This window comes from Coloeus monedula (genome assembly GCF_965178545.1).
Source record: "Coloeus monedula genome assembly, chromosome: 2".
Classification (NCBI taxonomy): domain Eukaryota; kingdom Metazoa; phylum Chordata; class Aves; order Passeriformes; family Corvidae; genus Coloeus; species Coloeus monedula.
The window spans coordinates 118359096-118383006 of record NC_138782.1 but is presented as its reverse complement, the minus strand read 5'-3'; the positions used below and the strand labels follow the sequence as shown (position 1 = coordinate 118383006).

Below are 23911 nucleotides of genomic sequence, written 5' to 3'. Positions count from 1 at the left end.
ATCAGGATTCCTGGCTTCCCTTCCTTGCCCCATTCCAGGCTCTTTATCTGAACTGGGCTGTTTTCCCCCTTTTTTTGGGCTCTGTTTTCCTTCACTTGGCCGAGGTTTTGCTGATTAGCCCTGGAGAGCATCAAATGAAGGTTGTAAGTGCCCTGTGTTATTCTCACTCAGATCCCTGCTTACAGACACCCTGTTCCCACAAAGCCTCCCTGTGTTAACACATTCCCAGGAATTGCTGGAGTCTTGGCACTGGAGTGAACCTCTGCCCACAACAACTGTGCTTTGTGAAACTTTGCTCCAGCCTTTGATTCTTGGGGCCAAAAGCCTCGTTCTTCCCTGTTTGCCACTCAGGAGGGAGCTGGAGGCAGCTCCCTGAGCATTCCAACAGAACGATTCTCCAGAGAAATCCTGCTTTTTGTGGCTGAGCTGGGAAGGAAGAAGTGTCACGTTCGTAGGAAAGCGAAGATGTGGGAGAAGTGAAAGGGAAAAGTGGTTTTGACTTCCAGCTTTTCTAAACAATCAACCTGGACTGACAGGAACTGCAGCAAATAAGTGCTGGGGGGAGCAGGGAGCCAGGGAAGCTGCTGGTGGTGCTGATTTCTCAGGATTCATTACCAGGTTATCTTGGAGTTTCATTAATTGGAGCAGAGGATTGAACAACAAACACGTCTGTGCTCCACAAGTGTGAGGAAAGCTCAGGGAATCTCGGTCTCCTCAGCTGCTCTCCTCCTGTAGCTCTCCAGGAACAGGGCTTGTGGGAAGAATTTCCATAGACATGAGAGAAAAAAAACCAAACAGGCCACTTTCTGCCCAGTTCTGTGCCTGGGAAGAAGGGAAAACCCTTCTGTGTGCACAGGGAGTTCTCTCATGCAGTGTGGAGTCACAGCTTGGGCACTGAGCAGCAGGGAGGTGGGAGTGAACGATCCAAAGGAAGGCAGCACCCCTGCCTGTGGAAGCTGGATTTGTTTCCCAGGTTAGGCATTAGGCACTGACTTCTTCCTTAATTATTCCTGCCAGTGCTGCAGCTCTCCTGGGGGATTTCTCTGGAGGAGCGTGAGCTGCAGAGGAGAGCAGAATATTAAGCAATCCCACACTCCCACATTCAAACCTCAGGATTTCATTCCCAAGGCTGGACTGTGAGCACGTGTTGGGGTGAGGGGGACACTCAGGGCCCTGGAGGCTTCTCCTGTGTGGCCAGAGCCCGGGAAGCTGCGGTTTGGGATGAGGAGATGGCAGTTTGGCAATCCAGGTCTTCCCTCAGGAGACGCCGGGGCCCTCAGCATCTCAGCAGCTTTCCACAGAATTCTGGAATCACAGAGTCCTGGAATGGTTTGGGTTGGAAGGGACCTTAAAGCTCAGCCAGTCCCACCCCTGCCATGGGCAGGGACACCTTCCCCTATCCCAGGTTCTCCAAGCCCCATCCAGCCTGGTCTTGAAGCTTTCTTTAAGGGATATTGATGTTATCCTGGCTTTACAGAGCTGCTGGGAGACGGAAAGTCCCAGGGATTTGGGGAAGAGGCCAGCAGATGTTGGGCTCCTCCCAGGCAGAGCCTGGGCTGCTCTGGCCTTAGTTTTCTTTTAAACCTCCAGAACAGCCCTGATGAGCTACAAAATCCCTGATTTATGGATTAGGAACTTTCCCTGTGCACTCAGCCGTGCTCTAGGAGAGGAGCACATTTTAACACTTTTTCCTTTTGGGCATTCCTTGGATAAGCAGTGGCCAAACCTCTTCATGTAGAGACGCCTCCATCCCTTGCAGCCCCTCGAGACGGGCTCCCAGCTGCGTGTCTCACGGACAGTTTTGTGTTTGCAGGGTGTGGAGAGAGGCCAGGGATCGCATCGTGGGCTTCCCGGGGCGCTACCACGCCTGGGACATCCCCCACCAGTCCTGGCTCTACAATTCCAACTACTCCTGTGAGCTCTCCATGGTGCTCACTGGTGCTGCCTTCTTCCACAAGGTGAGACATCCCCAGAGCTGCCCCTTCCTGCTCACAGCCACACGAGGCTGCAGCTCTGGGGGGTTGTGGGTTTTTAAGGACAAATGTGGGAGCTCTCTGCTCCTTTTCCCTCACTTTCTCCAAACTGGAACACGGCCAGAACCTGGTCCTGAGTGCACTGGGAAGGGTATCCAGTGGCTCTTCCTGCCGTACTGACCCCACAGCAGCAGAGAGCAGGATCTGAGGAGGCTGGAACCCCCATTCCTCGATTTCTGAGGTTACAGGAGCTGGGGATTCAGGGACAGGGTGGTGGCTGTGGGAGATTTGCTGCTGCTGTGGCTCCAGCGGATCTCAGTGTGGGATTAACTCCATTACGGGGAATCTCCCCTGGGATCCCTGAGTTGTGAGTCAGACACATCCCAAATGTCCCACGTGTTGGTATCACCTGGAGAACGCTGTGCCTTTCCCCGTTCCCAGTACTACGCGTACCTGTACTCCTACGTGATGCCCCAGGCCATCCGGGACATGGTGGACGAGTACATCAACTGCGAGGACATCGCCATGAACTTCCTGGTGTCCCACCTGACCAGGAAACCTCCCATAAAGGTAAAGCACCGGAGCCAGGGCATTGTCCCGGGGTTGGCATTGCTGGAGAAGCTGTGCCTGGGAAGTGAGTGCTGTGTCAGGGGCTGCTCTGCTCCAGGCAAATGCAGCTCCAGTGGAAAAGCTCAGCCTTGGGAATCAGCCAAATCCCTGCCACAGAGCAGGTGAATTGAGGTTTGATATTGGAAGATTAAATCAGAACTGAATTCTGTGTCTGGTGAAAGGTGATCTCTGCTCTAGAGCCAGGCTGGGAGAGCTGGGGGTGTTCACCTGGAGAAGGATCCAGGCAGAGCTCAGAGCCTCTTCCAGTGCCTAAATGGGCTCCAGGAGAGCTGGAGAGGGACTTGGGACAAGGCATGGAGGGACAGGACACAGGGAATGGCTTCCCAGTGCCAGAGGGCAGGGATAGATGGGATATTGGGAAGGAATTCCTGGCTGAGAGGGTGGGGAGGGGCTGGGCTGGAACTCCCAGAGAAGCTGTGGCTGCCCCTGGATCCCTGGGAGTGCCCAAGGCCAGGTTGGACAGGCTTTGGATCAACCTGGGATAGTGGGAGGTGTCCCTGCCCATGGCAGGGGTGGGACTGGATGAGCTGAGGTCCCTTCCAGCTCAGTCCATCCTGAGATCCCACCTGTATCCCAGCTCCCCTCGCAGTGCCCCGGGCTGGGCCCTGTGGGCAGCGTGGCACTGACACCTCTGTCCCTCCCTGGCAGGTGACCTCCCGCTGGACGTTCCGCTGCCCCGGCTGCCCCCAGGCGCTCTCCCACGACGATTCCCACTTCCACGAGCGGCACAAGTGCATCAACTTCTTCGTGAAGGTGTACGGGTACATGCCCCTGCTCTACACCCAGTTCCGCGTCGACTCGGTCCTCTTCAAGACCCGCCTGCCCCACGACAAGACCAAATGCTTCAAGTTCATCTAGAAACAGGAGCAGCTGGACATTCCCCGCTCCCAGCTCCGGCCGGAGGCGGGAGAGGCTGGCACGGGGCTGGTTTGTTGGGGCCGTTGGCCGTGGACTCCGGCCTCGCTCCCGCAGGCAAACGGGGCGGCCTGGATTGGGACGGGCACTTCCCTCCTTCCCTGCGCTCCCCCAGCGGCTCACCAGGACAGGGAACGGGATCCCACGGCTCCTGTGAGGACACTGCCATGGATCGTACACTGAGGAATGGCTCGCTGGCCACTGGCTCTGCCCCTCCGCTAGCCAAGGGCAGCCGTTCTTTTTAATTATAATTATTGTTATTTAAATGAAAGTGTTTTAGATTTGCCGCGTGAGGCGCTTTTTTGTTTTCTTTTCTTTTCCCTTCCCTCTCCCCACCCCATTTCCCCCTCTGGACCTTCAGCCCATCCGAGGGCACCATGGCAAGGCCAGGTTGGAGGTGTTTGGATGCAGCATCAGGGCAGCTCCTGTCACCAGTGCTGTGCCCATCCTTCCTCCCGTGGCACAGCCCTTCCCACACACCAGATCCTGGCTTCTCTGGCCCTGTGGCTGCTACTGAGGCCTCTCAGGTGTCACCTGGTGAGGAGCCCTTTGCTCTGCTCTGCTCTTCTTCCCACCCTGAGCCCTCAGACTGGGGCAAGGCTGGCCTGGAGGGTCCTTCCTGGCTCCAGCTCTGGCACCGTTCCTGTGCTGCAGCCCAGGGGGTTCAGTTGCTGCTGTTTCAGTGTCTTTTCCCACCTTGTCCTGCTGATCCTCTAGAGACAGGGAGCGTGTTTGGGCTTGGGGAAGGTCCACCTGCAGCACAGCCAGGGCTGGGGGTGCTCCAGGCTCCCGGAGGCTCTGACCCTTCTCCGTGCTCAGCCCAGCCTGGGTGTGTCAGAGCCGCAGTTCCCGCTCTGCCTCATCCCCATCCCAGAGTGAAACGTGCCCGTGTTGGGTTTGCCGTGGGCCTCAGCACAACTGCCTTAACCCCCACCCCGTCCTCATGCCCTGGCTTCGGGCTGTGTCCGAGGGTTAATCCCAGCAGGAGCTTTCCATCGTGATGCTGCTGGGATCGCGTTCACAGCGTGGGTTTGGAGCTGCTTCCTCTCCCCCAGAGCAAAACGCTGTTACACCTGTGACCAGCCCACCTCCTGCTGCAGTCACAGCTGGACAGGAGGGGAGCGCAGGAGGGAAGGGCACAGCTTGGGATGTTCTCCCTCAGCACATCCCAGGTGTTTGTGAGCAGCCTGGAGAAGCTCTTGCTGGGTGGGCGGGAAGGTGACACTTGTGTGGTCACCTCCATGTCCCTGGCTGTCCTGGCCCAGCACCCCACAGCAGGATGTCACCTCTGGGGTGTGGGAGCAGGATGGTCCAGCAGCAGCTCCTGGGCTCAATTCCAAGCTCAGCCCTGTCCATGCTCCTCCTGCACCACATTCTAGGGCCTCTCCAAACTCCTCTCACCAGGTTTTCCTATCAGCACTGACACTTCCTCCTTGGGAAGGGGAGGGAAGGAGCAGCCTGTTCCCAGCCAAGCCCGTGGCTTGTGCCTTCACCAGCACTACTGACCGCAGCAAAACACGGATCAAGGAATCTTGTCCTGTGGGTTTTTTCCCCTTTTCATTCCATTTTGGTTTTAACATCAGATGCCCAAAACAGCACGTGAAGTCTCACAGTCTCCTTAAAAATGCCATTGGAGACTCCTGCGAGGCCCTGGAATACCAGGAAGGATTCCCTGCCCCTGCCCAGAGTGGAGATGTGGCAGCGGTCAGGAGCTGCACCAGCTCCAGCGTTCCCGAGGGGCCTGAGCTCCTCTGCCACGGCTTTAATTCCGCCCTCGTTAGTGGGGGTTCGTTAGCGGCGATGCCGTGGCTCCGGTACAGCCCAGACCGGGGCCAGCTCTGCCTTCCCAGCTCTCCCGTGGGCATGGACTGCACTTCACGCGAACACAGGCACTGCTCTGCAGCCTTCAGGCTTTCCAAAATCCGAAGGGTCATTCCAGTGAGAGCCTGGGGGAACACGGATGGGATGGGAAGTGCTGGCATTGCTGAGCATGTTGTGGGGCTCGGGATGCTTGGGATGCTGGAGCCCCTGGCTGGGAATTCTGCTTTCCCTTGCTGTGTTTTGATTCGAGGCCAGTTGAGATCAGAGATCAGCAGAGCAAATCCAACTGTTCTTCCTCCCAGGCTCTTTGGCCTTTTTCCCAAGGTGTTTTTTTTGTTGGGGGGATCCCCCTGTGCATCGAGGCAGAGCAGGGATGTGCAGTGGGATCTCCGTGCGTGTTGTGGGATGGATTCCTCCTTGCTGAGCGCCCCCGAAGGGAATTACTTGGGAGTGAAGTGGGAAAGAGGATGCTCCAGGGGGGCATCCAGGCAGCAGCAGCGTTGGGAGGGATGGAATGCTGTGAGGAAATGAAATGCCAGCAGGAACATCTTCCCCACCCTCAGGGCTGGTGCTGTCCCTCCCGTCCTGCTGCTGTGGCTCTTTCCCAAATCATCCCAAATAACCACTGAAACCCCTGGAGAACAGGATTGGGATTCACAGCCCAGCTTCCTGCTCCTGAGATACGCCGGGACCTGAGCTGTCCTGAGGCTTTCCTCCACCACCAGGGAGGAGAGGGGCTTTTCCAGAGAGCGCTCCCGCCCGTTCCACCATCCCAAACATCCTTCCTTGCTACCACTCCTCGTTCTCCCGGGATTTTCAGGGCATCCCAGGGTCACTCCGAAGCTCAGGTTTGGTTGTACGATCCATCCCAGCTCCTGGGGCACGCGGCCTCCACCACCCCAACCCTGAGGAGACGGGAAGGGCTCTTGGCAGCTGCACCTTCTCCCCGTTCCAGAGTTTCTGCTGCTTTCCCCGGGCACGGAGCGAGGCCATTCCCGCTGTAAATAGCAACGACTGAGGTGACACGGCCCCGGCCCCGCCCGTGTCACACGGCCCCTGCCCTCCCCTTGTGCCGACGGTGCCGTGAGCGCCGGGATTTCAAATCCAACAGGAACTGAGAGACAAGGAACACTCCTTGGACACGAGCACAATGTTGAGTTTTTTGTAAAAGGTTCCAATAAATGGAGAGTTTAACTTGGGATTGTCTCGGTGCCTCTTTGCTGGGGCTGGGAGAGGGGCTGGACCAGGACCGGGTTGTTGCTGCTCCTGGCCCTGGGACACGCCAAAACCGGGCATCTCCAGGGCTTCTATTCCCATGGGGCAGGTGAGCTGGTCTGGAATGGTGGAAGCTCCTCACGGATGGCAGTGCCGGGAGCCAAACCCATCGTGTCCCCAGTGAGCTCACGGCTGCGCCAGGAGAGCCCCCGGGAGGGGATGGAGCCCGAGTGGCTCCAGGGACATCCCATCCCAGGGCCAGGGCTGCTGCTTGTGTGGGTGTTGGTGGGAATGAAAACAGCAGCTGAGGCAGCAGTGGGATTGCAAACCCGCCCATCCCTGCCCAGGGACCCAGAGCCAAGGACCTTCACGGGACAATTCCTGTGGCATTGCTGGCTCGAGATGCTCCCGGCCCCTGTTCTGTGCAGGAGGCTGAGGCGGAAAAACCAAACGGATCCACGTGCTTTGTGAGCAGATTTCCAGCTTCAAACGTGCAGGGAGGAGCAGAGGGGAGGAACGGAGCCAGCTGGGCCAGGAGCCACGGGCTCCCCTCCACTCTGGGCTGGGAATCCCCCAGGATTTCCTGCATGTAGCTGGATTTCCTCTCTTCCTTCCTCCTGCCTTTGGTTTTTTGTCCTCCCTCTTGAGCTGCTTCCTCCGTGGTCACTTTTTACCTCCGCTGTCACTTGTTACCTCTGTGTTACCTGCCCTTTCCTACTGGGAATTGTGTCCTTTCTTTTCCCTTCTGCCTTGAGCAAGCCTTGGTTTGTGCTTGGGTTTGTTTCCAGGAGAGATTTCAGGGAAACCCCAAAGGATTTTAGTCCTGGAGGGAGAAGGTGGATGCTCAGCCTCCCAAATGCCTGGCATCCCTCCCCAAAATACTCCAGGGAGGCAGGGCCATCACTGGCAGGGAAGGGCACAGAATTCCTCACTGCAGGATCCCAGCTTGGCTGCAGCAGTGGGATGCTGGTTTGGGATCTGGCTCCCAAACAAACCCAGCAGCATCTTGGACACAGACTCAGCTGGAGCCAATTTCCTCCTGAGGTTTTTCCTGAGATAAAAATCTCCTGATCAATAATTTTTCCTGCAGTAACTGCTGTGTGTGGTGAGAGCAGCCACAGCTCCAGTTCCATTTCCCTGCTTCCCCATGTGAGTACCTTGGGATGAGGAAATAGAAGCAATAAATTCCGTTAATAATTCATTCCCTGCTCCCAGGAGGAGGGCAGGGTGAAGTGCGTTACACTCCACTCCTCTGCCCTACAAAGTGCCCTCGATTTTCCCTTTTGGATGATGCACTCCTCGATAAAAAGCAATTTCACTGGAATTGCTCCCGTTCTGCCCAGCAGTGCCATGAAAGCCACCAGCTCCTGCTGGAGCCCAGGGAAGGACCTGCTGCCCCTTCCCAGGACCTGCCCCTTTCATGGTCTTCAAGGGATGAGTTCAAGGGATCCTTGAGGGATGGGGTCCCAGCCCATGGATCCTCAAGCACTGGGGTCACAGTTCATGGATCCTCAAGGGATTGGGGTCACAGTTCATGGATCCTCAAGGGATTGGGGTCCCAGCCCATGGATCCTCAAGGGATTGGGGTCACAGTTCATGGATCCTCAAGGGATTGGGGTCCCAGCCCATGGATCCTCAAGGGATTGGGGTCACAGTTCATGGATCCTCAAGGGATTGGGGTCACAGTCCATGGATCCTCAAGGGATTGGGGTCACAGTTCATGGATCCTCAAGGGATTGGGGTCACAGTCCATGGATCCTCAAGGGATTGGGGTCACAGTTCATGGATCCTCAAGGGATTGGGGTCACAGTCCATGGATCCTCAAGGGATGGGGTCCCAGTTCATGGCTCCCAGGTGACAGCTCCCAGGCGAATGGGACGTGTCAGATCCCACCTTTCCCACCACGAGCCTGCCCAGGCCGTGATGTGCAGCCAATCCAGCCAATCCCAAATTCCTCTGCTCTCATTCCCACTCCTCCCAAAGGCTGAGCTGCTGGTGAGGCACAGATCCAGCATCTTGCTCCCACTTCCCTCAGCTCCTCACATCCAGGTGCCCATGGAGGTGACAGATCCCAGTGACAGTGACCGAGCCCGGGCAGGGGCTTGGCATTAACTGACCTGGTCCAGTTGTTTTTCTTGGGTCTCACACTAACAGAGAGAAAACACAATCAACTCCTCTGCCCCCAGGAACAGCTGCTCCCTAGGAGCCATCCCAGAGCAGAAAGCTGATTTTAATCTTTCCTCCCCATTATTCCAGTGGAAGCACAGGGCTGGGAAGTCACTGGGAATTATTCTCTTGCCACACACCCCACTACTTGTGTTTAATGAGGGGAGCAGTGGAGAGAAGCTGGAGCAGCCCAGGGCAGGGTGTGGGATCCAGGGAATGGGGATGGCCGAGGCATGAGGAACCACATGGGGGCCAAGGGGATTCCTTTTCCTTTCTGGAAGAAAGAGAGTGAAACCAGGAACCTTGGCTGTTCTTTGCCCATTAAACTGGGAATTTCTGGATAAAGCCCGGATTGCATCCATGGTATTCCAGCTCCCTGGGCTGCCATGGTTCCCTCTGCAGGACTGACCCAGCCCGAAGAAACGCTGTTTGTTTTTCTCTCTCTGTGCAGAAGGAACAAGCACTTCTTTTTCCAGTTTAATTAGGATTTCTCATTAAAGAATTCCCCTCCCAGCATGTTTGTTTCTCCAGCAGGCACAACCTGAATATAACAATCCACTCTCAGCTGCTGGACCGATGGAGCAAGGAGAAGTTTTCCTGCTCAAAATGACAGGAAGAAGAATATGAAAGCTTTTAATTTGTACTTTTTCCCCCGAGGAGGGCGGGAAAGCCTTGGGAATGTGAAAAGGAAGGTGCTGGAGTAGTGGGATCAGTGCTGGAGCTGAGGTAACCAGCAGAAAGATGAGTTTATCCACAGCCTCTGTGGGTTGGGAATAATCCCTCTGGAGTTTATGAAAGTGAAATGATCCCAGTTCTTTTACTCTGTTTTTAAGGGATGCTAAAGCAGCAAACCTGCAAACCCTGATGAGGATTGAATTCCTCTGCCCCAAGTTTTTATCACGTTGATGACACCATCCCTCACACACTCGTGGCACCCATGGAATAAAGGTGGGGATGCTGGCATCTGCCACCCAATCCAACAGAAATCCTTCATGAGAACTAAATGGGATTTGGACACTGCAAAGAGATTTTATTACAGAGCTGCTTCCACGGCCTCCATGTCCCCAAAGGGATGAACTGGAGGAGCAGCTTTATTTCCCAAAGGTGTTGGGACAAGGATGTGGAAAGGGCATGGAGAGGCTTTTATAAACCATGGGATGTGCTCCCTCCTTGGCAGTCTGCTCTTTATTTTTTAACACCAAATAAATACAAAACAATCCAATAAAAAATGAACAACAGTAAATCTGAGAAATGGGTCCCCTTTAAAAGCATTACTATTGACTAAGGTCAGACCCCAAATACGTGATTTGGGGAGGGAAAAGCCTCCCCAGCTCTGCAGCACAGATGGCTTTGGATAAATGACTCAGAATTCCATCCAGGATTTGGGATGGGGGGGCTGCAAGGACAAGTTTTTGCAAGGTAGGAACAAGAGGCACTTAAATCTCAAAAGGTTTTTTATGAGCTCTAGCAATTTTCCTACTTTATGGACTTCCCCAAGTGTCTTCCTGAGGTGTTTCCTCCACTGCTGATGGAGGAACCCAGGAGGAACCAGCTTGAGTGAGGAGCCTGGAGCTCCATGGACAGATCTGGATGTCACAGGTGAGGCTGCAGCATCAATAAACACTTAAATTCCTACAGGATAAAGCTTTTCCAAAGTGCCTCTGCTCATGCAGGGAATGGCCAGGCTCTTCCCACGGTTCTTCATGTCCACCAGACCCCCTTTTTCCATTTTTATTTGTACAATCTTTGCCTCACCAGCTCTCTCCTCCTCGTGTGGCAGTGAAGGACACGTGAGCAACAGGCAGGGAATGGGATCTGGGGACTGGGAAGAAGCAGTGGGAGGGGAAAGGTCGTTGTTTCAATATTCCCACAGAGTTCTGTCAGGTGAAGGACTGGGGCAGACACTGCTGAGGGACACAGAGGAGCAGCAGATCACCCTGATGTTGTAAATAAACAGTTATTTACTCTGCAGCTTCTATCTCCTGTAAGATTCCCAGCTCCCGATTTTACACAGCAGGAATCTCCTCCAAAGTATTCCAAAACAGTTTAAAAATAAGATTTAAAAAATAGATAGATATGAAAAATACTCCCTTGCTCCTCCACGAAGGGAAGGTGATTTCTGGTCTCTCTGAATCACAGAATTCTCTCTCTCTCTCTCTCTCTCTCTCTCTCTCTCTCTCTCCTTGGGCAGCTCCAAGTTCTGCTGCTCCAGGCTCTCTCCTTGCAGAGTCTCCTGATGTCCATGAGCTAAAACTTCTGCAGGAATTTGAGCACCAGGTCCCGCAGTTTGACCCTCAGGGGCTCGTCATTGTCACAGATGATGTGGGTGGAGTCCTCCTCCAGCTGGATCAGGGTCTCTGCCTCCTGCAGCAGCACAATGTGGCCCTTGGCTGTGTCCTCCACCTTCACGTCGCTGAAGCCATGCTGGAATTGGGGTGGGAAGGAGGGAGAGAGGGAAGTCAGCACAGCTCAGGAAAACTGAGAGAGAGGAGAGACCAGGGCACAGGGATAGGAGGGAATTTCATGGAATCCCAGCATGGTTTGGGTGGGAAGGGACCTCAAAGCTCACCCAGTGCCACTCCCTGCCACGGGCAGGGACACCTCCCACTATCCCACGTTGCTCCAAGCCCTGTCCAACCTGGCCTTGGACACTGCCAGGGATCCAGGGGCAGCCACAGCTTCTCTGGGCACCCTGGGCCAGGGCCTCTCCACTCTCACAGGGAACAATTCCTTCCCAATATCCCATCCAACCCTGCTCTCTGGCACTGGGAAGCCATTCCCTGTGTCCTGTCCCTCCATGCCTTGTCCCAAGTCCATATCCGGCTCTCCTGGAGCCCCTTTAGGCCCTGGAATGCTGCAATCCTGCCCTTTTCCCTGCTAATTTTCTCCAAGAAGTCTTGCAGGTGAGAACAAGAGCAGCAACCAAATTTCTGCAGCTTCCCCAGGAGGCTCCTCCACCAGTGGAGGCATTTCCAGGATCTGTTCTTCCCTCTGTTACCTTCTCACAAATCTTGTAGAAATTTAAATGCTTTTGAGATTCCCTCAGCTGCTGAATCCAAAACTTCTGTGAGGCAAATCCCTCACCCAAAAGCTCTGCTTCCATGGGAAACAGGAGTAGATCACTGACATGAAGCCCCCGTATCAGGACACGGCTCCACAGGGGACAATTCCCTCTATTCTGAAGTGCAGGGACATCCTGGAGCACTTTGGGAACTCACTGGCCTTTTCTCCATTTCAAGTTACACTAAAATCATCTCCCCTCTCTCTGCTACCGAAGCAGCACATCTGAGATGAGCAGGAGTCTGCAGGAATCCCACCTGCCACCGAGGACTCCTCACCTTTTCCAGAGTCTGCACAAACTGGTCCACGGGGATGGAGCCACTCAGCAACGGCTTCAAAGATTTGCACTCGGGCACATCATCACTCACCCGCTTCCTCTTCTTGCTGGCAGGAGGTTGGGGAGGTTTTGGAGGGAGCTGATGGATGAGAAGGAAAAAAATCCCACCCTAAAGGATGCCGCAGGTTGGGAAACGGGCAAATTCAGAGCAAGCAACTACTCAGGGAATGAGAATGTGGCTTAGCTCCAGCCATTTATGCTCTGGCATTTTAAGCCCAGGTCTAAGTTTATTTGGCAGCAGGAATGAGTGGAGAAGAGAGTAAATGGACAACAGCAGCCTCAGACCAATTCCACTGCAGCACTTTGATGTTTCCACTGCTGCTGAGGGTTTCCAGGGAAGCAGCTTGGGAAGAGGAGGGCAGCCTGTCTGCTGTGCTCAGAAATCCTCACCAACCTTCATGCCCCTGACATTTCCACACTGGGCTCTCTGCCCAAGTGTCCTGGGCCCAGCCAGCTCTGCTGCCCAGTGTGGGAAGGGCTGTTCAGTGAGGCCCTGCAGGCTCATGGATCTGAGAGAGAAGGGACCAGGGCAGCCACTGCAGCTGAGCAGGTCCCTGGACATCAGCTCCTCCTGCAGAGCGCTCACGCCAGGAATTCCAGTGCCAGCCTGAAGGGATGGCAGGAAGGGAGTGCCCAGGGATTTACAGGGATGTACAACTTCCAGGCAATGGAAGGCAGATAGTCCCTTCCCAAGTCTGATGTCCCAGGTCATCTCTCTCCTCTAACCCTTGGTCCTGAGAGGTTGACTGATGCTGTTCCTGACTATGGCAGACAGCAGGATGATTTGTAGCCTCTCTTCAGGAATTATCTCACTTCCCCTTTTATCTCAGCCAGGCACACGGCCAAGGAAAAGAGAGCAGAGAGATTTATTTGCATCCCACTCCCTGCCCCGGGTGTCATTCCTCACTCGCACACGCCAGGGCAGAGCCTCTGCCAAGGGCTCTGCTCCGGTTGGGAAGGAGCTGTAGGAGGGGCTCCTGGGGTCCTGGATGGCAGGAAAAGCCAGAGTAAGGATATTTTTCTCCCTTTCCCATTAGACTGTACCTGCAGCACGTGCTTGTTGTCCTTAGTATGCAGCACAGCAGAAACTGTTGCCAAGGAAATACCAGGCTTGATCTCCAAGGGCACGAGGGAATCTGCAAGCTGAAGCAAAAGGAGATTTTGTTCAGCACTTGATCAGCTCGAAATGTGCATGAACCCAGCTGTGAGATAAATCAGCAGCATGGTATTTTTAAACATGGGCTAATGAACTGTAAACACAAAGCCACTGATAGACTGAGAGCTCCTCGGACCTGCCCAGCCTCCCTCCAGCTCCCAAAATTATGGATTTCACACCGTGAGCAGAGCAGCACGAGGTTTGCAGGAACCAGGGCTGGTCTCAAAAACCGTAATAAGCACAGAGAACCCTTGTGTGAAAGGACAACTGCTTCATTAATAATTTTAGTCAGTAAAACTCATGGTCTAATCCAGCATTATAATGTTTGTTATGCTGATGGACAATGAAAAATCAAAATGAGTTTCCTTCCAGTTCCTGACTGCAGAATATCTGGAATAAAAAGAGTTTGTCCTTAAAACCCCAATGTTTTCAATCAACCCACTGTTGATTAGTTTGAAATTATTCCAACAATGCTGCACAAAACCCTTTCCACTGCCTTTTATGTAAGTCTCCCCTGAAAGACATAAAATTTAGTCTTGGCTTGGAGTTTGGATCCAACACTGCTGGCAGTGCCTGGAGTGGGCAGCACGGCACCTGGTGGGACCAGTGGAAGTTGGCCAGCTGGGAAGCAACTCCTCCAGCCACTTTTCCAAAGGAATCCTGATGAAAACAGTGCTCACAAATGGAGAAAATTATTCTCTTTTTCCCTCCAAGGGAATTCAAGGTGCCAGGATGCCAAATCCCTTTGCCACCTAAGCACTGAGAGGGTTTTTCTGTTAGCTTCGATGGTGGCAAAGTTCAGCTCCTTTTAGTAACTTCTGAAAACCTCACCTGCCACTGTTAAAGCTCCAGGAACATTTTGAGAGCAGCTCCTTGGAATAAAGCAGTTGCTGTGTTGGAAAAACACAGGTTGCATTAAAAATCCCTAGATTTTGTCTGTATTCAGACTTGGTGAATCCTAGAAATCCAAATTTGCTGGAGCAATTCAGCTTGCTGCTACTCTGGGACTCTGTTCACGATCTTTAAAGCAGGCAATTTGAATACAGACTTTACAGTTTGTTGTTGAAGGCAAAGAGAATGAAAATATAATGACAATCATTGCTTCAGATTTCTCCTGGGACCTAAAAATAGCAGCACTTGCAGCAGTGAGTTCTGCTGCCTTCCCAGTGGTCGAAGGCACTTTCCATTCCCACCACCTGCCTGAGGAGGATCGATAAAAATGGCCTCTGATGAAGAGCAAAATGACAAATCCTGTACAGAGAAAGATCCTTAAGGAACAGGGAGTTGCTTGGAACCAAAGTCTTCTCCTGCCACTGAAGTGTTTTGCTATTAACATTTCTGCAGGTTTTAAACAGGCTAAATAACAACACTTGGATTATTTACAGTCAGAAAGACAGTAGGACAGACATTCATTTTTATTTCTTCCCCAGCTCACAGCCCTCTCCATGTGGCAGCCAATCCTTTATTATAGAAACTCAGTGACCCAAACCAAAAAGGTCATTTAATCACATCCCGTAATTCACCCACCAAGGCCAGGCTACACTGCTCCACTCCTTTCAACTGACCTCCTGCACACACAAATCACAGAACTCCTCCAAAACACTGGATTAAAGAGACCCTTTTCACAGAGGCAGCAAGTCTTGTCTGAACTCCAAGCTATGGCAACTCCACTGTTTCCCCTCATGAGTGGTTTCAAACTTTAATTCTCCTGGCAGGCAGGAAGCCGTGTCTCATTTCAAGGCTGAATTTGTCCAACTTGCAGTGGCTGGCTCTTGTTGTGCCTTTGTGTGTGAGATTGAAAAGCCCCCCACCATGCAGGAATAAATCAGTTTTCCTTCCAGTCATTATCCCGAGCCCCATGTCACATGCTGGCACCAGGAAAGCCACCAGGGCAGGGACACTGAGATCTAACACCACATTAATCAGTCCCTTGCCCATGGATGAGCACTTAGGGTAAATCTGGGGGGGATGTGTGCATTGTGTGTTTCAGTTTTTAGCTTGGGATGTTCTCCTGTGATCAGAGCTGTCTGCCCATGCTAAACCAGAGGAAAGATATTTTTACCATTAAGTCCTTCCTGTAGGATTGCATTTTCCACCCCAAAAGGGGATTTGACACACACCCTGTGAGCACAAACACTGTTGTTGGCCAAACTACAGCTGTTGATAAAGAAGAACTTAAGACTCTTAAGTCTCTACTAAAGACTTCAACGGGGACAACTCCTCGTAGGTTTGTCTTCATTCACCAGCCAAAAATCCTCTTGTTGGCACTGAGGGGCTAAACAACCACTGAGGATAGGACCTGAAACTCCACAGTAAAAATAAAACAAGGCTGAATAATCAGTGAACAAAATCAGGGCAGGACCAGACTTTCAGCACACGTGGTCTTGGTCCTGTGGAGGATTCTCCCAGGGACCAGACATGCTGGATGTACAACAGGATTTTAACATCCCAGCTGCAGTAATTTCTTCTTAGATTTTTGGGACACCTCCCCAAGCTCCTCCCTTCTCCCTCTTTACCTCTGGCTTACACTGGAGAAGATGCAGGAAGGCTGACCCAGCCCAGAGAGGCAAAGCTGGGGCTGAGTCAGGTGAGCTTGATATGGAGAACAAGCAGGAGCACAGCAAACTGACCAGCAATTAAAATCCCCTGAACTTTTAGGATCTGAAATCACTGATGTGTACATTAGATGATAGCGTGTGTACTTAGAAAGGGACCCATCTGGGTCATTGCAACATTAAACACATCATTAAATGTGTTTTCCAGATTTTCAAACTGCATTAAATGTGGGATCGCTGCATTAGAGGTGGGATCAAACCAGAGAAACACACGGGAAGCCCTGAACTGTGGATTTCTCTGGCAGTCCTGAGGTGGGGAAAGCACTGGTTAAAGGAAAGAGATTCCCAGGCAACTCCTGGGCTGCTGCTGCAATTCCTGAAGGGTCAGCCTTGAGTCTACTCCCAGTTTTTATTAATGACCTCAGGACAGAACGAGGAGGAGTGTTCAGAAAGTCCCACTGAAGTTTGTAGGGCACCTTTAACAGAAAGAAAGACCAGGCTATGAGAGAGGAAAAACGCAAAGACCTCAAGAACTGGAGTGAGAAAACCAAGATGAAATCCAATAGCACAAAATGAAGGCCAGGGACGGGGCTAATACAGAGAATTTCTGCTGAGGGCTGGCAGCTGCTGCAAAGGACAGAGGTGAAGGGTTCAGGTTTATTAGTCCATCCCAGGAGAGTCACAAATGTGACATGGCCACAGAAAGCTAAATGCAAGCCCAGAAAATATCAGGTAATTCTCTCTGAGATGAGCTATTGCTCGTACATTGGGCCTGGCAAGATTTCAGCTGAACTACTTGTAAATTGTGGGTAATTTCAGTTCAAGTATGAGATTCTGAAGGGTAGATTAGGGCAGGAGGAGCTGTCTTGTAAGAGGAAGCTAAATATCATGGCTTGTTTAGCCTGGCAAAAAAAGAAAGCCAAAGGGAGAATTTGATTATTCTACATAAACACCACAGGGAAAATACCAACAAAAGGGAAAATGTATTTATGCTAAAACATGATGTTAAGAATAAATGTGTGCAGGCCAGCAGTGACTATGTGTAGGCTGGAAATAAGGATGTTTCTGGCCATCAGGGACAGTGGGGGTTTGAACAGCATCTACTGGGAACAGCAGGGGCAGAAGTCTCCGCAATTTGAAGTCTCACATTTTTTTGAGGCACATTATGAACACTGTTGGTAACTGCAGCTGGGTTCTGGCCACGTAAGCCCTGAAGGCACTTCCATTTCTAGGTGGAATTATGGATACAGCCTTGGAGCTTGCTGGGCATGAAGCAACTCCCACCCAGATCCCAGCCCCTAAACAGGATGGAATTTGTATGTGACAGAAAAATATCCCCTGCCAAGTACTAGAGAAGCCCGAAGATTTTAAGATCTGCCTGACTTCAGAGAAAGCCCTGGAGGTCACACCTGCAGAGGTTTTTACAGTAACTACTCCTCAGCAAAACCTGAATGGAGAACCTGCCTCATCCTCCATCCCTCCACTCCCCTGCTCCTCACACACCCCAAACCCAGCTTCTGGGTGCAGAAAAGCATCTTCCCAGTGTACCTTCAACAGGACAAAAATTGCTTCAAGGCTGTGCAGTCGCCTTTTCACAGGCAGGGAGGATCTGTAGAGTCAGTTTTGTAACAGAACTAAAAACGTGGTCTTTGTGCCATGTCACTTAAATTTGGATGGTGGTGTCAGGAGAGAAGGATAATTTCCATCCCCTCCTGCGTCTTCTTATCCCTTAATTTTTAAAGTAATTTAGTTATTAATGAATTATTTAAGTACGAGGAGCTCTGATGGCCAGGCCCTTGTAACCACACACAGGAGGAGTCTCCAACAGACCCAGCCTTGGTTTTACACCCCCTGCTAAACCAGGGGCAAAGTGCAGGAATTCTGTAACTGTCAGATCCTTTAGAGGCAGCGAAGAATGTGGGGTCGAACCCATGGGGTGAAGAGGGAATTGAAATGTGCCTGTGGATTCACGACCAGCAGGCACAGGGAACAAGGCACAGGCATACTGCAGGCAGGATGGGAATTGGGGAACTTTGCTAATGAGACCTAAAGGAACAAAGGCTTTTCCACCAGAGAACATCCCGGAGTGAAGGGCATCTGTAGAATCATTACTGGGTGATCTGAGTCATGTCTTGTCAGGCTTTCAGCCTCACATTTGACACAATCCAAGGGTTTTAATTCAGTTGTTGAGTTAACCCCAACTTAACAGAGCTGTCACTCGCTGGGGGTCTCCCACAGCTCTCTCTGGAGCGGATTTTAAATTCTCATTAACTTCGGTGGATAAGGAATCGTGCCATAAATACTAAAGCTTTTGCTATTATCACTTGCAAATGCCCAGATCTTGGCTTTGGGCTTCCACAGAGCCAACATCCAGTGAAGAAATAAAAGAAGCACACGGTACAGTCTGCAGTTTTGAGCAATGAATTAAAACTCTTCCTTTCCTTGTGCATGTTCCATGTGCAACTGCTGGACCAGGGCTCCAGATCAGCAGGAGGAACCTCATCCCCAAAACCTGGAAACCAAATCAGAAAGACACCAACCAACCACCAGGGAATAACCCTGGGTGGGATTCCAAGCAACAGAACTAACTCTAACCACTCAGTACTAACTCTAACCACTGCCTCTTTGCCAATCCTGAGCCAAAAATGCAGTTTAAGGAGTATTTAAGGAGTGTAATGAAGTAGATTTATGGCTGTTTAATGAAGCTCTTCCCCAGGAGCCTGGGAGCAGGCAGGGAACAGTTGTTTGAGGAATTTACAAAAGGATGGTGGAAAACAGAACCAGCAGAAGCAGAAATTAGGCTTGGATTTGAATGAAAAACGACAGGTAGGGGAAGCAAGGACATGAAATATCTTCAAAGTAAAGGCAGTAAAGCTTGCAGATGCAAGAGATGAGTCATTTGAAAGATATAAAAATGGCATAAATCAAAATATTCAAAATATAGTAACCATTTTATGGGTCAGAATGTCAAGTCAGGATGGGATGTTGTTGTTGAAGCTGACTGGGAAGAGGGAGATGAGTGCCTGGCTAGAAGAGTGTTATCTTACAGCCAGCCATCAAAAATGAAAGGGAAAACAAACCTAGACATTAATGTAGGCAGGCAAAGGCAGGCTGGGAGCAGAAAAGCAGATCTGAGTTCCATCTAACTAAATAGGACAACCTGTGGGTAAAACCAACCACAGAAAAGGTACAGCAACAACAAAAAAAAAAAGGCAAAGAGAATGAAGGATAATACATTCCAAGCCCACAGAAGAGGGGAGGAAGGAGGAGAACTCTCAGGCTGAACGGCCTGGAGAGAAGGGACGCCAGAGTGAGGTGGGAGACACTTTAAAGGAGAAAATAGAGGCTGCACTGAACTCTGCTGATGAAATCAGGAGGATTTATCAGCACTGGTTGTGGCTTTGTGTAAGGAAAGGTTGGTAAAAGCTGGGAAAGAGCAAAAGGCGAGGTCCAACTTGCAGAGAGACTCCAGGCAATTCTGCAGTGAGCTGGGAGCTGGGGCAGGGCTGAGCAGCAGAAGCAAACAGGTTTTATTTCACTGACTTTTCGTGAGGCTGCGGCACATTGAGCCAAGGGGGAAGAGTCAGGGACAAAGGAACACGGAGGTCAGACACTGGATAATGTGGGGTCACCAAAATGAGCTGAGGGTGGGAAGAAGGACAGAATTCAAAACTCCTTAGTCCCTGAAACACAGAAGGAAGTTGGAAGGGTGAGGTGAAAGCAAGGAAAAGAAGCCAAGATGAAAGCTCCTTAATTATAACGGCCGTTTTTCTAATTCTTCTCTGCAGTGGTTTCTGATGATTTCACTTTGTGTCAGGCTGTGCCTTGCACACTGACACTCTCCTGGCTGGGCTGTGTCCTGAAGAACTGACAATTTGAGTGTTTTAAAAGCACAGAGCCCTCAGTGAAGTGTCTGCTGCCGGCACCGAGTGATCCGCACCATTGTTCAGCTGTAATTAAACTGGAGGCACTTTATTTGCCCAGACACTGCTGTTTAATTTTATCTGTTTGCTCCAGAAAGTGTTTTCCATTTTCCCACCTTTCTCCTGTGAGCAGACAATGCCTAACCAATTTCTAAGAAGCTGTCTTTTTTATTATTATTATTATTTTTTTTTTTTTTTTTGAAAGTGAAAAGCAGATGCCGAGAAGAACAAATTATTGAAAGTGTAAAGGTTTTTGCACAATCCCTGGGAGAGCCATTCCAGCCTGATGCCTTGGGACTGTTAAAACCTCTCTCCAAACAAAAGCTGCTGTGAGTGTAAATCTCATTATCATACAACAGGCCTGCCTGCCCTGCCTTTGCTCCTCGGTGAAGTGTTTGAAATATAGACAAGGTCCAGCAGCAGAAGTAAATTTCCATTAGTCTGACAGGCCAGGATCTGAATCACTGCAAGTTTTGGGAAGGAAATTTCACTCTACCACAGCATCAGTCTGCACTGACTGGAGCCACACTGAGCCAGCTCCTTGGTTCTCAAAAGCTGGAAGAATCCAGGCAGAACTTTGAGCTGGGAAAGGGGCTGGAGATGTCAGGAGAGGGCCCTGCTCAGGACTTCATTGCAACAGCCATTCTTTTATGAGACTTTCAGCTGTACTTCACACACAAATCCCAGCCCTGCAGCAGATCCAGCAATTACTGGTTTTTCCAGGGTGGATTTCATCATTCCATTTCGGTCTAACATGGTTTTGACAAATAACAAGCCATTGCAAGGTTTCTAGGAGCTATAAAACACCCTTTTCAATTGCCACTTGAGCCTTCACAGAACCCCAGGGCTTGTGGGAGCCCATATGAAACAAATGCCCTTTCCTTGCAGCATAGAAATTCCTATATATTCAGGAACCCTAAACTACTGAAAAGGGAACATTAAGCAGCAAATACTCCCACACCAGGGAGCCCCATCCATCATGTCTGAAATCCGTCTTGCACAACCCACTCAGCAGAAGGGGAAGCTGCATCCAGTTTTTACCAGGACCATGTAGTTCCCTTAAAAAGGAGCAAGATCCTCTTTGGAAGATGATTTGCATATCTTGGAGCTGGGGAATGGCATCCCATTAACAGTCCTGAAGCACAGCCTTGCTCTCAGGAGTCTTTTCAGAAGCTACAGACCAAGCAGCTTTTGCAGTGAGTTGTGAAATGCAGCTTTGGAACCAGGGAAATCCCAGAATGGATCGGATTGGGAGGAACCTTAAATCTCATCCAGTTTTACCCCCTGCCATGGGCAGGGACACCTTCCACTAGCCCAGGCTGCTCCAAGCCCCGTCCAGCCTGGCCTTGGACACTTCCAGGGATCCAGGGGCAGCCACAGCTTCTCTGGGCAACCTGTGCCAAGGCCTACCCACCCTCAGACGGAAGAATTTTTCCCCAATATCCCATCCATCCCTGCCCTCTGGCAGTTTGAAGCCATTCCCTGTGTCCTGTCCCTCTATCCCCTGTCCAAAGTCCCTCTTCAGCTCTCCTGTATTCCTCCTTCAAGTACTGAAAGGTCATTCCAGAGCCTTCTCTTCTTAGGCTGAACAAGCAGCCTGAAGAATCCCTGGATATGGAAAATCATGAGATGTTCCTCCTCCCTGAGCATGGATAGCTCTGAAATTAGGACTCCTGTGTGAATATAATTGGATGTTATTTGTTAGAGGAGTGGAAAAAAAGGCCATTTCTGTCAATATTCCAGGCTTCTGCTGGAACTCTCCAAGTTAAAGGGAAGGCATTAGAAATCAGCTCTCTTTTCCCAGGCTGGTGAATGCCACATTCCCTACAGAGCATCCTCCCTCCCAGCAGTTTTGGGAAGTGCAGGGAGAGCTGGAATCCAGTCCCTTCAGAGGCTGACACAAGGGACAGGCTCTTGTACAAGGCTCAGTTCCACCCTCAGAGTTTAGGGGGAAACCCAAAGCTTCAGTGGAATTTGAATAATCGGTGAGCCCCAGGCTGGGTCCCTGCACTCTGAACTCGGGATTGGTTTCATGCTGGTGAATGGAAGCCACGTTTTACCAGTCTCAGGTTTAATAGGATCCAATAAAGACACAATTTTCCCAAACAATTAAATATACATGCCAAGATGGAGCTGCAGCCAAGCATATTTTCTAATTAAAGCCCTCTCCTTGTCTCCAAGCAGTGGGCTGGGCAGGCTCCTCACAGAATTGGTGTGAAATGGTGGCAGTGGGTGCTGTGGGCTGGATGAGGGATTTGTTACGTGGGTCCCAGTTCTGCACTTCATGTTTGGCTTAACTAAAGGATGCTTCCTCCTTCTATACTCCAATGAAAAGTCACTCAATATTCCAGTTTCCAAAGGGCAGTAATGCCTGCTTGCAAAAAGCCGCTGTCACCTTTGCTCCAAGGACACATTTGTGCTGATTGGATTGTCAAAAAAATATTTTAACCTCGTGTCTGTCAGAATATGGGTCACCCTTTGTAATATGGGTACATTTGGGTTTGATTTATGGGGTTAATAAATCATTAATAGATGTTGTGGGGATAAGTAATCCACATTTTAGATGGCTACAAGCAATCCATTAACCTGCTGGGCTCCTGCTGCCTGTAGGAATTAACCATTTATGGAAATTGTTGGAATACAAATGAGCCTTTTCACTGCTTCTTTACCATGAGTGAAAACTGATCCTTAATGGGAGGGGTACTTCTAACAGCAGGTACAGTTGGGGAAGGAGAAAGAGAACTCCTGGCTCCTAACTCCCAGGTTCTTTGGATCCTTTCCATGGTCCTGGGGCACTAATTCAAACTGCTCTGTCTCAATTTCTTCATATTTAAACTGGACGTGACTGGTTGCCTCACTCATGGCAGAGATCACTTTTTGTATTGTGAGATGGGATTTTCTTGCAAAGGACAACTCGCCTGAACACAGTTTTTGCTCGCTCACAATCACGGAATCATGGAATGCTTTGGGTGGGAAGGGATCCTAAAGCTCATCCCATTCCAACCCCGACACCTCCCACTATCCCAGGGTGCTCCAGCCTGGCCTTGGACACTCCCAGGGATCCAGGGGCAGCCGCAGCTTCTCTGGGAATTCCAGCCCAGCTCCTCCCTACCCTCCCAGCCAGGAATTCCTTCCCAATTTCCCACCCCAAACTCCCCTTTCCCTGTGTCCTGTCCCTCCATGCCTTGTCCCGTCTCCAGCTCTCCTGGGGCCCCTTCAGGTGCTGGAAAGGGCCTGAGGTCTCTTCCTCAGGCTGAAGAACCCCAAGCTCTCTCAGCCATTTTTGTTTTCAATTCTCATTAGTTTATAGAGTGAAATTATCTCTCAAAAATGCTTCTTTTCTAGCTCCCCATTTGACAGAATGTGCTTTCATGATGAGAGTCAACTGTAAATCCCAGCCACAAGACATCTTTAGGACAAATATCTTTAGTTCTTGAGGCTGCACCTCCAGTCTTGGGGACAGTTCTGGGCCCCTCCTGACAGGAGAGGCTGAGGGAGCTGGGGAAGGAGCTCAGTCTGGAGAAAAGGAAGCTCAGGGGGGACCTTGTGGCTCTGCACAAGTCCCTGACAGGAGGGGGCATCCGGGGGGGAAGAAGGAACAGGACAAAAGGAAACAGCCTCAATTTGTACTAGGGGAGGTTTAGGTTAGATATTAGGGAAAATTCCTTCATGGAAAGGGTGCTCAAGCATTGGGAGGTGGAGGAGTCCCCCTCCCTGGAAGTGGCACTTGAGGCCACCCTTTAGTGCCAACCACGGTGGTGGCGCTGGTTGACAGCCGGACTTGATGACCTTAAAGACCTTTCTAACCACAACAACTCCGTGATTCCATGACTTTACAGAGGCTGCTGAGCTGGAATTTGGCTTCGTGAGCAGGAACCCCCCGTGCCTGTGCCCTGCAGGGACTCACGTCGGGCATGATCTCGATCTTCTCGTAGCGGCGCTTGTAGGGCAGCGTGAGCACCTCGGCGCGGCGGTAGGACATGGCTGGGGGCTGGCAGTCAATCATCAGGTCCGTGCGGTGCGACTGCGTGGGAGGGGGCTGCGTGTACTGCTCCGGGCACACCACGTGCAGGGGCTGGAAAACAGCACCGTGGAATTCCCATCAGCATTGGAATAAAGTGCTCCAGGGGCAGGAGTTGTGTGCAGCGGCGACCCGCCCG

At 51.3% G+C, this 23911-nt stretch overlaps 2 protein-coding genes across 6 annotated transcripts in view; one reads left to right on the top strand and one right to left on the bottom strand.

Moving 5' to 3' along the window:
* EXTL3 (exostosin like glycosyltransferase 3) overlaps positions 1–3811 on the top strand; it is a 112003-nt gene extending 108192 nt beyond the window's left edge. For all 4 annotated transcript variants that reach the window (XM_082277199.1, XM_082277201.1, XM_082277200.1 and 1 more), the window contains 3 exons: positions 1814–1958; positions 2415–2543; positions 3252–3811. In XM_082277199.1, coding sequence (XP_082133325.1) covers positions 1814–1958; positions 2415–2543; positions 3252–3461 — 484 coding nt within the window. In that variant the 3' untranslated portion in view covers positions 3462–3811. The remainder of the gene's footprint in view (positions 1–1813; positions 1959–2414; positions 2544–3251) is intronic.
* Positions 3812–9775: 5964 nt separating this feature from the next.
* The window catches only part of INTS9 (integrator complex subunit 9), a 60487-nt gene continuing 46351 nt past the window's right edge, over positions 9776–23911 (bottom strand). Inside the window, exons 14-17 of one of the 2 annotated variants that reach the window (XM_082303018.1) lie at positions 23659–23826; positions 13162–13260; positions 12059–12196; positions 9776–11144 (exon numbers count right to left, since the gene is read on the bottom strand). In XM_082303018.1, coding sequence (XP_082159144.1) covers positions 10968–11144; positions 12059–12196; positions 13162–13260; positions 23659–23826 — 582 coding nt within the window. In that variant the 3' untranslated portion in view covers positions 9776–10967. The remainder of the gene's footprint in view (positions 11145–12058; positions 12197–13161; positions 13261–23658; positions 23827–23911) is intronic. The other variant, XM_082303019.1, reaches the window with a different exon arrangement.